The 13,783-nt window shown below is 36.1% G+C and overlaps 1 protein-coding gene across 4 annotated transcripts in view; it reads left to right on the top strand.

Moving 5' to 3' along the window:
• kif28 (kinesin family member 28) overlaps window positions 1-13,221 on the top strand; it is a 39,875-nt gene extending 26,654 nt beyond the window's left edge. For all 4 annotated transcript variants that reach the window (XM_087290144.1, XM_087290143.1, XM_087290142.1 and 1 more), the window contains exons 17-23: window positions 1,794-2,080; window positions 5,085-5,219; window positions 7,136-7,302; window positions 8,802-8,896; window positions 9,015-9,153; window positions 9,601-9,749; window positions 12,654-13,221. In XM_087290144.1, the coding sequence (XP_087146270.1) occupies window positions 1,794-2,080; window positions 5,085-5,219; window positions 7,136-7,302; window positions 8,802-8,896; window positions 9,015-9,153; window positions 9,601-9,749; window positions 12,654-12,812 (1,131 nt within the window). In that variant the 3' untranslated portion in view covers window positions 12,813-13,221. The remainder of the gene's footprint in view (window positions 1-1,793; window positions 2,081-5,084; window positions 5,220-7,135; window positions 7,303-8,801; window positions 8,897-9,014; window positions 9,154-9,600; window positions 9,750-12,653) is intronic.
• Window positions 13,222-13,783: the final 562 nt, after the last annotated feature.

Here is a 13,783-nt window from a genome sequence, read left to right as displayed (position 1 = left end):
TGAACTGTGTTCGATTATAAAATACAATCTAGCAGTCTTAGGTTGCATGCTTACGCTGCTTATTTTTATTTTATCCAATGATAAAATAGAGTTGCAGCCCTAGAGTTGTATCAATATAATCTGAACTGACTGAATATTTAAAATACTTCTGTGCAGTGGGTTTAATAATCCTTCTGTGTATAAATGTAATGCTATTTTTATCGTCTCAAAACTTGTGAAAAACTTATAACATGCAGTCAAAACTGCACCAGGAATTTCTCCGTTGGATCACCCAAAAATAAACCTGAGCGTCTTTCTTCTGTTCAAAAAAAGACTGAAAATATTGGGGGGGAAATAAACAGTCATATGGATGTCAATGGCTGACTTTTTCCCCCAACATTCTCCATAATATCTAGTTTTGTGTTCAACAAAACAAAGAAATTCACTCTCTTTTCACCCCTGATGATCCCTTGGTTCCAGCTCGCATCTCAGCCTGCCTGTCAGACATTTCACACTGGATGAAAGATCATCATCTTCAGCTTAACTTCGCGAAAACGGAAATTTCTGCCAACCCGACTCTACATCATAACTTTTCAATCCAGATGGATGGGGCAACCAATACTGCATCCAAAATGGTGAAAACTTCTCTGACCAAATTGCTAGAACTGCTCGATCTTGCAGATTCGCACTCTATAACATCAGAAAGGTCCGACCCTTCCTATCTGAACATGCAGCTCAACTCCTTGTTCAAGCTCTTGTTCTCTCCAGACTGGACTATTGCAACTCTCTACTAGCCGGGCTTCCAGCTAACTCTATCAAACCTCTTCAGCTGCTTCAGAACGCAGCAGCACGAGTGGTCTTTAATGAACCTTAAAGAGCACATGTCACTCCGCTACTCATCCGTTTGCACTGGCTGCCAGTTGCTGCTCGCATCAAATTCAAAGCTCTGATGTTTGCCTACAAAGTGACTTCTGGCTCTGCTCCTTCTTATCTGCTCTCACTTCTGCAGATCTATGTGCCCTCCAGAAACTTGCGTTCAGTGAATGAACGTCGCCTCGTGGTTCCATCCCAAAGAGGGAAGAAATCACTTTCCCGAACAATCGCGTTCAATCTGCCTAGTTGGTGGAATGAACTCCCTAACTGCATCAGAACAGCAGAGTCACTCGCTGTCTTCAAGAAACGACTAAAAACTCAACTATTTAGTCTCCACTTCGCTTCCTAATCTGCAATTGCCTCTCTGGCTCCACTGCCAACTGTATTAAAAAAAAATAATAATAAATAAATAAAAAATTACAAATTTGCTTCTTACACTTTACATACCTGAAACTTGCCTACAGCACTTATTTATTCTTGCTCTTATAGTTGTGTAAATTGCTTCGTGGTCCTCATTTGTAAGTCCCTTTGGATAAAAGCGTCTGCCATATGACTAAATGTAAATATAAATAAAAGTTTAGAACCACTTGGGTGTAAGTAAATGATGAGGAAAATTTCAGTTTTGGGTAAACTATCCTTTTAATAACTAAAAACAGGAACATTAAATTTTTTAATTTATTTTCCAGCACATGGCGTCACTTCCTGATCATATTTCAGTCAAACCACATCAGAGTTTGTCTGGAAGTGAACCGAGACCCATCTTTTATTATGCACCAAGGTTCAAATAGCAGCATTCAATCTTAATCAAATAACAACCTAACTGCACCAGAGAGTTAATTTAAATCAAACCAAGTGTGAACACACCCTAAAAGCTCAGTTGTTTCTAAATTTCCATGCTTTTTCTTAGCGTCTGAAGCCCCTGTACACACATGTTGTTTTAGGTGTGGATGTGGTCCAAAGCTAAATTTATCAACCGCAAGTTTCTGATGGAGGAAGTGTACCAGCAGCAGGTGGCAGGAGGAGAGGGTGCAGACCGAGCTTCTCTTCCCAGAGACAGAGACCCGTTCTGGGACCCTCTGGAGCCTCTGCACCTGGGCAGTGCTCACCTGTGGCTGCAGTCGCTTGCGTTTCGCATCCCTCTGGAGGAGCAGGTGGAAATGGTGGGTCCGGAGGGAACAGAGGAGGCCATACTGCAGGCGCAGCTTGTGCCCTGCAGCCCCGCAGGATTGTGGGTAACATTTATGCTTTCCAATAGACCCTTTTCACAAGTTATGGTGTCTTTAACGGTCATCAGCATCCTAAATCCTTAAAAGTTATAATGTTAAGATTAAATAATAAAATAAATCATGTGCTTTTATGTGTATTCATGTATGTATTATATCATGTTTGCATCACATTACAAAAAAAACAAACAAAAGGTATCACTTTGTTTTGATGGTTCATTTAAGTATAAGTAGATTGTCTGCCTAATGTCTGTTGATATTGTTCCTTTAACAGACATTCAACTGACGTGTCAACTTACACTAACCCTAACAGTCTACTTTTAATCTACTGAGAGTTAGTATAGTTAAATTCAACCAACGGACCTTCAAAATAAAGTGGACAGTTAAGGTCGGCTAACCAAATGCATCGTAAAACAAAAAATACATTCGCCTGCTGAGCGGGGCACCTCAGCCAATGAGGGCAGAGGGGCAGTGGCACTAGCCACCGGGCCACCCCCCTGTGCACGGCCCTGCTTATAAGTGCAGTCTCGGTTGTGCAATCCCACGCAATCCTGCACTCAAATAATATAACGGAGACAATGTGCGACCAAATCAAATAATAATAATGATAATTCATTTTATTTGTAAATGGTGCCTTTCTAGACACCCAAGGTCGATTAATAATTATAAATAGATTTTAGTTTAAATTAATAAAAAATTGCCAAACAAGATTTTAAATGCATGTAAGGAGTACAGGTACAGACACATCCTGAGTATAAAATAACATGATATAAAAAAAAAAAGATGGGTCATTAGACGAGATTTAAAAATGTGAAGACTATTATACTGCTCCTTGGATCCAGGGGAAGTGAGTTCCATGGCCGAGGAGCCATAGAGCTAAAAGATTTGGCACCCATTGTGCTTAATCGAGTGCGAGGTGGCACCAGGGAGAAAGAGTTGGCTGATTTAAAAGTGCGAGAAGGGGTATAAGTAGGGAGAAGTTCGGTGAGATATTGAGGAGCAAGATTATGAAGTGCCTTGAAAGTTAGAAGTAATATTTTAAAATCAATACAAAACTCCACCGGAAGCCAGTGAAGCTGATAGAGAAGTGGTGTGACATGCTCGTGAGATGGAAGTCCCAAAATGACATGAGCTGCATGGTTCTGAACCAGTTGGAGTTTATGGAGAAGCTTAGAAAGAAGTCCAGAAAGAAGTGCATTACAGTTGTCAAGACGTGAAGTAACTAATGCATGGATGAGAATTGCTGTGTTATTGGTTGTGAGAGAAGGGCGGTGACGAGTGATATTACGCAGATGGAAAAATGCAGTTTGCGTAATATTATTGACGTGACCTTCAAATGAGAGTGTGCTATCCAAGATCACACCCAAACTCTATACCTGCACAGAGGGAATAGCCTACACCATTGGTTCTCAACTGGTTTGGCCATGGGACCCACATTTTTACATGGTCATCAAGCCGCGACCCAAATTTTTAGGAACTATAATACAATTTTAGGAATTTATAATTAACTTGTATTTATTTGTTTACATAAACAAGTAGTGACAGATACATCATAAGAAATTCACCAAGACTTGCAAATAAACACTATTTTATTGCTGTCATTTAACACAATGGATCAAATTGTAGAAATATTACAAAGTAAAAACAACAAATACTGTTAATAATAAACTGTTAATAAACATGTTTTCTGGTTTCTAAATGTTGTTTTAATTCAGAAGGTTTCATGCTCTCTTATGAGAGCACCTCACTACATATGACACTGAGTCTTTAAGTCTTTTTTGTCGTAAATATATACTGTAAATCCATACTTTACATATTCGGGGTTGTACTTGCGCTTCGACATATTTGTTGCTATAATTAAAAGATATTTCACATTACAAACGGTAGGGTTGTCGCGCACGCATTTCAAAATAAAAGTCCAGAATAAGCAAAATAAGTAAAAAATGTAACTTCTGTTGTTTTTTTGACCACACAACTCTGCGACTCACTAAAAATGTTCATGTGACCCACTTTTGGGTCACGACCCACCACTTGAGAAACACTGGCCTACACAACAATTATCAAGAGGTCCATCATAGCGGAGTAGCCTATCTATCGCAAGAAAATACATGCTTTAAGTCTAACTGAACCAGTTAGAAAGAACAATACTTAAGTAATGTATTTCCTCATTTATAAAACATGACAGTAATCTGGAGCAATGAAATATTGGCGCTGGCTTTCATGAGACAATAAATCTGAGGGGAAAAAAGCACATGCTAACCTTCTGTAATCGATTGACTCAAGACCAAATGGGAAAATAGAATCAAGAATTTTATAGACATTTCAGGGATTTCTTTTTAACTAATGTTTAAAGTAAAGTTTTTAAAGGTAGTCCTTCTGAAAGTATTTATTGTAAAGCACTCATTTAGGAAGTATTGAAAATGTGTTTTTTACTTTTTGCAGATTTTTGCAGCCTGTTTAAAATGTTATGTTCATGTTATGTGGTTAATTTTGTATGCTTGTACACCTACTTTAGTGAAATAGAAAACATTTACAATAATCAAATAGTGGAACATTAGATAATAAGATTACTTAGCAAATTATTATCATTGATAATAATAATAATAGCGGAAAAGGCTACTTTTGTAACATAAATGGATCCCTTGATTTTGCTATAGCCCCAGGGCCCAATGTGTTCTTAATCCAGCCCTGTGTGCAAGCCAATTGTAATGCAGTGTATGGGCATTTGACGTCAATCTCTCTTCTGGCTGTCTTGATAACACCATCATGGATTTTTTTTCGTTTATTATTTCAGCAAATAGGATTGTAAAAAAAGTATTAGTTGTTCTTTCTTATTCCCTGCACTCAACGTTTATTCAACTATGATGACTGAGAAACCCAGAAATGTGAAAAGGGTCCATGAAATCTGCTATCTGCTACTCAACACTTTTATGAAAGGTTTTAAGTCACTTCAAATGTTATTGTATATCTTCTAAGTATTGGTAACGCTGTGGTATTTCTACATTGCAGAGCTCTTGGTGAAGATGACATCTTAATTGACCCTTCAGAGCTGCTTGGCAAACGGCTGGACTTTCAGCTGGTTTTGGATCAGTGCTGTGGATTACGCTGGGTTAAAGAGGCTCGGAACAGAGGCGTGCAAATAGGGTTAGTTCATAGCCATCTCACAAGGAAACAACTATTTTACATATTGTCAGCAGAGTGGCTAATTCATATGAACTAAACATATTTCTTTCATTCATTCATTCATTCATTCATTTTCCTTTGGCTTAGTTCCTTAATTATCAGGGGTCACCACAGCACAATGAATTGGCAGCTACTCCAGCATATGTTTTATGCAGCTGATGCCCTTCCAGCTGCAACCCATGGCTGGGAAACACCCATGCACTCATACACCACGGCCAATTTTGTTTACCCATTTCACTTAAACTGCATGTCTTTGGACTGTGGGGGAAACCATAGACAAACTCCACACAGAAATACCAACTGGCCCTGCTGAGACTCTTGCTGTGAAAACATAATTTTTTGTTAAAAAGTGGCATCGCTCCAAACAACACTTTTAATCCCAGCTGTCATTGGGGGATGAGCAAATCATACTAAAAGGTTTGAATGAAATTGTACAAATTTATATGAGTTAGCCACTAAATCAAAAAGTTTCAAAGTGCAGTGAGATTGTGTTAGTTTGGATCAGTGTTGACATTGTTAAAGAGAGCTTGTTGTTACCTTCATGAAGAATGTATAGACTGCTTTATATGGATGGCAGATTAGTTTTGTAGGGAAAAAATGAGGTGACTATTGTTGTTATAAATGATTGATTATTAACCATAACTGTTAATCAGATTAGTTTGCATTTTAAGACACTAAACGAACACCACAGTGTATATATGATCTAAATCAGAGCTATTTTAGTGGTTTATATACTAGTGTAGTTGAATTGATATTTTCCTTTTTATTTTTATTTCAAGTGATTTTGTCATTTTAATGTTTTTTTTTTTAACTTTTATTTCAGTTTTAGTATTATTTTGTTACCTATTTTAAAACTTTAACAAGTTTTATCATCCTAAAATAACCAAATCATCTTAAAATGTTGGTCATACAAATTTATATGAATTAGAGAGTGAGATTGTGTTGGGTTACTTTGGATCAGTGTTAATGTTATGTTAAAGAGAGTTTGTTGTTACCTTCTTATAGACTGCTTTGTGTGGCAGATTAGTTTTTTGTAGATTTCTGTGGCGACTACGTTGTTGTTTTAAATAATTGATTATGAACCACAATTGTTAAGCAGATTAGTTTGGATCTTAGGACACTAATCACATTAATTAATCCGTGCTATTTTAGTTTATTTTATATTATACTATAGTTAAATTTATATTTTCCTTTTTGTTTTTTATTTTAAGTGATTTTGTCATTTAAAAATATAGATATTTTTACTTTTATTTCAGTTTTAGTATTATTTGTTACTTATTTAAAAACTTAAGCTAATTTTAAAAAAAAACACACAATCTGTTCTTCCATCTTGAATTAATATCTGGTTTCATTTAGTCGTATTTGAATTAACAAAAATGTTTTAGTAGTTCAATCCAACAAAACTGACACAATAATAGTGATGATAGAATTCTGTTGAGAATTTTAATCTTTATTTGAGCTGAAGAAAAGCTCTTTATGAAGCATCACCATTAGCATATAAAAGTACATCCAAAGCACTGCAATCTGAGTTTGTTTGATTTGTTTTAAATCCTAATTTTTGGTTTTGTCCCTAATATTCTGTGCTTATAGGTCATTCATTTATTAATTTTCCTACGGCTCCCCTTATTTACAGTATATGAGGTCGCCGCAGCGGAATGAACCGCCAATTATTCCGGCATATGTTTTACAAAGCGGATGCTCTTTTAGCAGCAACCCAGTACTGGGAAATTGGCTAATGGCTGACCACTGAGCCACCATGCCGCCACACTTATAATTCATGGCTTACTGAACTCAGAAATATCTGCATAAATTTTCATGCTCATGTTACTTTATGGTAAAGTAACAGACTGAAGAAAACGCTGAACTGTGATTGTCAGGTTTCAGGTGTTTGACTGTCCGCAGCCGCTCTACACTCCAGCAGTTTGGCACAATGTGAATCCGCTGTTGGATCATAGAGTCCAGTTCACTGCTCTGAGAACCTCTCAGGATCTGCTCAACTATCTGCAGAGCAATGCCCTGGTGCTGGAGCTCTGGGGCCTGCAGGGTAAAAGTCTCCTATATTATATAAATAATTTTAGTTTTTTGGGTGAAATATTATTAACTGTAATAATATTAACTAAAAAAATTAAGAGAAAAATGTAGTTTGTTATTAAGTTCTGCAATTAGCTGTTTGATTTTAAATGCATTATCTTTCTATTCCTAAACTAGAAAAATCCTGGTTGTCTTAATCTTTAAGCTGAATCATATTAACCTCATGGGTCCATTAAATTTATAATATGTTAAACTCACTTAAAACAGCTTGTGTACCTTCTAAAATTAGGTTAGAACATGATTAACTTAGTTTAGTAAGGCAGTATATAAAATATATAGGCAGTATTCACTGAGAGATGGATAAGAAAATGGAGTGTACTACTATATGCTGAGCATTGCATATATATATGCATATACATATATATATATATTATATATATATATATATATATATATATATATATATATATATATATATATATATATATATATATATATATATATATATATATATATATATATATATATATATATGCATATACATATACACACACATACATACATACAGTTAAAGTCAGAATTATAAGCGCCCCATAATTTTTTTTCTTTTTTAAATATTTCCCAAATTATGTTTAACAGAGGAAGGAAATGTTCACAGTGTGTCTGATAATATTTTTTCTTCCGGAGAAAGTCTTATTTGTTTTATTTTGCCAGGGATAAAAGCAGTTTTTAATTTTTTAAACACCATTTGAAGGTCAAAATTATTAGCCCCTTTAAGCTTGATATATTTTCAAAAGTCTACAGAACAAACCATCGTTATACAATAACTTGCTTAATTACCCTAACCTGCCTAGTTAACCTAATTAACCTTGTTAAGCCTTTAAATGTCACTTTAAGCTGTATAGAAGTGTCTTGAAAAATATCTAGTCAAATATTATTTACTGTCATCATAATAAAGATAAAATAAATAAGTTATTAGAAATGAGTTATTAAAACTGTTATGTTTGGAAATGTGTTGAAAAAGTCTCTTAAATAAACAGAAATTGGGTAAAAAATAAACAGGGGGGCTAATATTTCTGACTTCAACATATAAAACTGTATATATATAAAACTGTATAATTTATTTCAGTGATGGCAATGCTAAATATTTAGGAGCCATTACTTCACTCTTTAGTGCCATGTGATCTTTCACAAATGTTTAAATTGCAATGTGGTGCCCAAGTAACAATTCATGTTAATTTAAGTTCCACTAAAACCAATTATTATTATTTGCTTAATATTTTTGTGAAAATTGTTTTCAGCATTTTTTCTTTTTTGGTGAAATTAATGCATCCTTGTTGAATAAACGAAATCTTCAAGCTTTTGCATGGTTGTGTATGTCGAGATTAGAAGAAAATGCTATCAATGAAAATAAAAAGAAACTGGTGCAAGAACCAAAACAAACTGTTTGCCTTTTGAGGAGTTCTCAAACTTAATATAAATGTATTATAATAAATATGCTTGTGTTTGCAGAAGGATGCTCTGAATTGCTCTCTAATATGAATGGAATGAAGATGACTCAAGAGGACAGCGTTATTATTGACAAGATCAGTGCATCAGAACACTTGGTATAGTCCATAAATAAACAGACCATTGTGTGATGATTTAAATGTTCGATGCTTTTGAAAACCTATGCTGGGTTAAGCTGGGATTCTCTCAAATATACTTCTCTAATTGGTGGTTTAGACTGCAGAAACAGGCAGCTCTGACCTCAGCTCACCTCTCCGAGCCCTTCATCAGGACTTGGATAAGCTGAGAAATGCAAACGCCGCACTGAAGAAAGAAAACAGCGCTTTGAGAGAGCAACTCAACTCATCCAGAAATGGTGAGTACCGTTTCACCTTGATTGCTCTTTTAAGAATTTGATGTAAATTGTTGGCTTGTTCGGGATTAGATCAAAATACTAAGGGTGTTAAAAAATTAAAGGCATAGTTCTCCATAAAAACTGCATACATATTGTAATAGACGTACCAGGCACGAAAGCTTGACAGGCGTAGCAACAGTAACTAAGGAGGGCGGGGCTTAGCGAAGGGTCAATTGAATTGAGTTTGGTTTGAAGGCAAAAAAATTAAAAAGCACAGAGAGGTACCCTAACAAGACCTGATTCCAACATAAACCCACAGCGTTCAGTGCTTTCTGGATATCAGAGTAGAAATAAAAGCATTCCATTGTTTCTTGTCATGTTCATGTGTAAACATACACACGCTTGAAATATATATATGTATCTTAAAGAAATGAGAAAGTGAACAGAAGAGAGGTATTTGTGCCACAGGTGTGGAGAATAACCGCGGTCGACAGGAACGCAGAGGCAGTCTGAGGCCCAGCTGTGATGCTGAGTTTGCAAAAGCCTTAAAGGTTTTCTACCACAGCATGACCTCTGTTAGGGGGCAACTTCAACGCCTGCGCAGGCACAAACCCAGTGTAAGTATATACAAGTCATGCCATTAAGGCCTTGGTAGTTCCAATGTTTCATTCTTAGCCAGATCATCACCTTAAAACTATAAGGTTTTGTCTGCGTTCTGAATGATTTTGAGATATTAAGCTTTAAAGTTTTTGCATTCCACATGGATAACAGTATGTGTGTAACATTTGTTTTTAAATAAAAAGTCTTAAAATATAAACAACTTATAAAAAAAAAAACAATCTAAATAAGTATCATTTATGAGGAATATGTCAATAACTCAATTTTGACAAAAATGTCAGACAGAACCTTAGAAATCTAAAGTGAGAATATGTCAAACTCCCTGACTAAAAAGCTGAATTTCAATGGACTATAATGAATGGAAAAACATGATATTAAAATAATGTTGAGCCTGAAAATCATTTATTAGCCATTATGAGAGTAAAAATTTATCATTTACTTTAGACCAGGGGTTCTCAACCTTTTTTACTTTTGTGCCCACTTAATTCTCCGATCAATTTTTGAAGGCCCACCTATCTGACATTTTCTCTAAAATGTTTGTATGAAATGCTCATTTAAACCTTTATTTATTAACATATATATTATACATTTGTAGTGCCTTCCATAATTTTCTATTATCAGCATTTCATAAAAAATATATTATTTTATTTACATTTAATTATATATAAAAGTATATGTTACATAGTAAAACATATAATATAACATATAATTATTATTATTATTATTATTATTATTATGTTTAAAACACAGATTTGATGAGAACCACAGGTCAACAGGAAGACTGCAAAAGACCAGCTTCTGCTTTAAACTGGTCTGACTGAATATCTACTATTAAATATCTACTATTCAGAAATATACAGACAAATGTAAGAGATACAGTAAAACACCTTAAATCTGTTGAAATGCGTCGAGTTTGCAGCTGGATACTATTGGGAGATCGCTGACATGAACAGTGAACGGCTCTGCCAGAGTGCGTGTAAAACTCATATGCAAGTTTATTCTACATTCTATGGCAGAAACACGCCTCTCTAGATTCTCCTGTATGTGCGTGTGTCCGTTATAAGACACTCACAAGACCTTAATTTGGACAACTATGCAAATATACTAAAGAGGGACATTCACTTTCACTTCACACATAGTTTGTGAATGAACAGACTTGTGTACTAGTTGCAGACATGATCATGAGGCTGTTTTGCACTGAGTTTGATGTAATCAATGAGAGAACTGGAGAAAGTGCATTACTTCGATCGTTTTAATATACCATATTAATAATAATATCCAAAAATTGTAGTATAATAGGGCGAAGCAGTGGCGCAGTAGGTAGTGCTGTCGCCTCACAGCAAGAAGGTCGCTGGTTCGAGCCTCGGCTCAGTTGGCGTTTCTGTGTGAAGTTTGCATGTTCTCCCTGCGTTCCATGGGTTTCCCTTGGGTGCTCCGGTTTCCCCCACAGTCCAAAGACATGCAGTACAGGTGAATTGGGTAGGCTAAATTGTCCGTACTGTACGAATGTGTGTGTGGATGTTTTCCAGAGATGGGTTGCAGCTGGAAGGGCATCCGCTGTGTAAAAATTTGCTGGATAAGTTGGCGGTTCATTCCGCTGTATGGATAAATAACGGGACTAAGCCGACAAGAAAATGAATGATAATTGAATGTAGTATACTATTGAGAGTTCATTTTGAGCTATCTCGCGGCCCACCTGCAGGATCGCCAAGGCCCATCGGTTGAGAATCCCTGCTTTAGATATTGAAAATAAAAGAAATAAGAGCACCCCGTCTTGAAAGAGGTCATTTTGTAGCCGAAGCGCTTGAAATTAAAATTTTCTGGCATGTTTAAAAGGGGAAAACGAAGTAGCTTAATCATCACAACAAGCAAAACTGGTGGGACATTAGCCCCTTTCACACAGTGATACCGGAAAATTTCCGGAACGACTTTACAGGTAAATTAAAAAAAGCGCTGTTCACACAGGCGAGGACGTCACTGAATCTTTCCGGAAAAGACCACTTACACACCTAATACAAAATACCAGTAAATTCTGACATCATTAATGTTAATCATCCTGACCAGAAATGAGCTCTAAACGGCTGCGCTTGCATTTGTAAACATTTGACTACATTACAAACTCAACTTCGATAAAAACATATAGAGGAACACTTTCGCCAGTTGAGATTGAGGACATGATATGTGTGTGTGCTGGCGCTCACCAGCTGCTTCACGTGCAAGCACGACGCGACACGCAACTGAAGGAAGCAGAGCTTGAAGGTAAACGAACAACAGCTTATCATAAGTATCTTATCGATAATCATTTACACAGTTGGCATTAAAAAGGAACATATAATTGTTATCTGACTAACATACAGCAGCTAAATGTGTCTGGGAAAATATATAAAGCCTTTTATCTTCATAAAAAGCGTGGATGTGAATGCGTCTGAGTGTTCTTATTGGCCGAGGTAGACGTCCATGTCAGCTCGTTCTAGACGTGAACTCGCTTTTTCCGGCAATCTTTCTTCTGCATTCACACACACGTTTTATACAGTCATTGGTTCACTCAGAGCAGCATTCCGGCTAATTACGTATCCGGTAATGTTCTTCTCTTTCAGGAAAATAGCTGGAACGAATATACCGGCATTTTCAAAAAGGGCCTGTTCACACATACAGACCTTTCCGGAAAATTGCCGGTAATTTTCCAGAAAGGTCTATATGTGTGAAAGGGGCTACTGTAACAAAAAAAATATTTTGTGCCACATAAAAATGACATGATTAAAAAAAAAAAGTCTCTGATATACCATGACTTGGGAAATAAACTTCATGACCAGTGGAAATCCCGTTGTTCAGATATTTACCCTGCACAGAATTTAAACAGATACGAGAGCATACTACACTGTTGAGTGTTTGTGTCTCCATAGGAGGAAGAAGACCTGTTGGGTCTCAGGCTGTTTGTGGATGAACATACCTTTCTCCTGAAGGACTTTTCTGAACAGTTGGAACAGTGCGTCTCCACTCTCAAACATGATGTGGCTGCAATTGTACGTCGAAAGCGAGAAAAGTCTGGAGTTTGGTCCTGAAACACCTATTAAATCAATCATCCTGCATTATTTACAAGACTGAAACTTTGCGATCAAAATACTACATTTATACAGCCTTAAGAGCGCATTTGTAACTGCACACTACTTACTTTTTGAAATGACTAAGTGAATTGAATGTGTTGTATATTACTATGTATATTCCGCGCAGAGTAAGACTTGTTCATTAACCAGAATACTCTTAACTGATCATATTTCTCAACATGCAAACACCCAGGGTGTGCTTGATCGTTCATTTCTGTTTTGTAAACGAACTAAGGATGTAATATTAAGCATTTACTTTATTCATTGTCAAACTTTTTTCAGTTCTGGACTTGATTTGATGTTCACTGATTTAAATTTGTACAGTTTTTCTCAAGAAATACAATGTGGGAAATAATGCTGGAAACTATATGAAGCTCTGTCAGTTGGTATCTTAATCTTTTGTCCATATTTTTCTTAACATGACCATATAGGCGAATTACCGGATTGTAAACATTTAGGATGCATGCGCATCGAGGTTGTAGAAAAAACCTGGGAGCACCAGCATTCACAGCGAGGGAATGACATCTGATGCGGTACAGAGTTTGTTGCTGTATGTGAATGGCTAAATGAACTTACACTTTTACATTTCACTCTTAGCATTTAGTGTCAGCAGTTTAATTAACTATATTTAACTGTTTCTGCTGCAATCAAAAATGAGTAATGTGTTTGATTCAGGATAGCGTGAACTTACCTGATATACTGTAAAATGAGAACTGCAGAGTCAGGCATTTTAAATGAGGTCCTCCTAATTCACTCCATTTAGCTCTTCTGATGGGTGTTAGCAAAAGACGTCTGCGGTTGGCATTAAAGCAGTGTGGTGTACTGTATAACTTAAGTTTTTTATTTTTGGACTTTTGATTTTGGCATCCTACTGCACAACACGACATGTTGCTATTGCAACCGGTCTTTTTTCTGTTTTTGTTTTGTTT

This window comes from Danio rerio, chromosome 17 (assembly GCF_052040795.2).
Source record: "Danio rerio strain M-AB ecotype USA chromosome 17, GRCz13ab, whole genome shotgun sequence".
Taxonomy (NCBI): domain Eukaryota; kingdom Metazoa; phylum Chordata; class Actinopteri; order Cypriniformes; family Danionidae; genus Danio; species Danio rerio.
The sequence above is the reverse complement of the archived record's forward strand: the minus strand, read 5'-3'. Positions and strand labels throughout refer to the sequence as shown.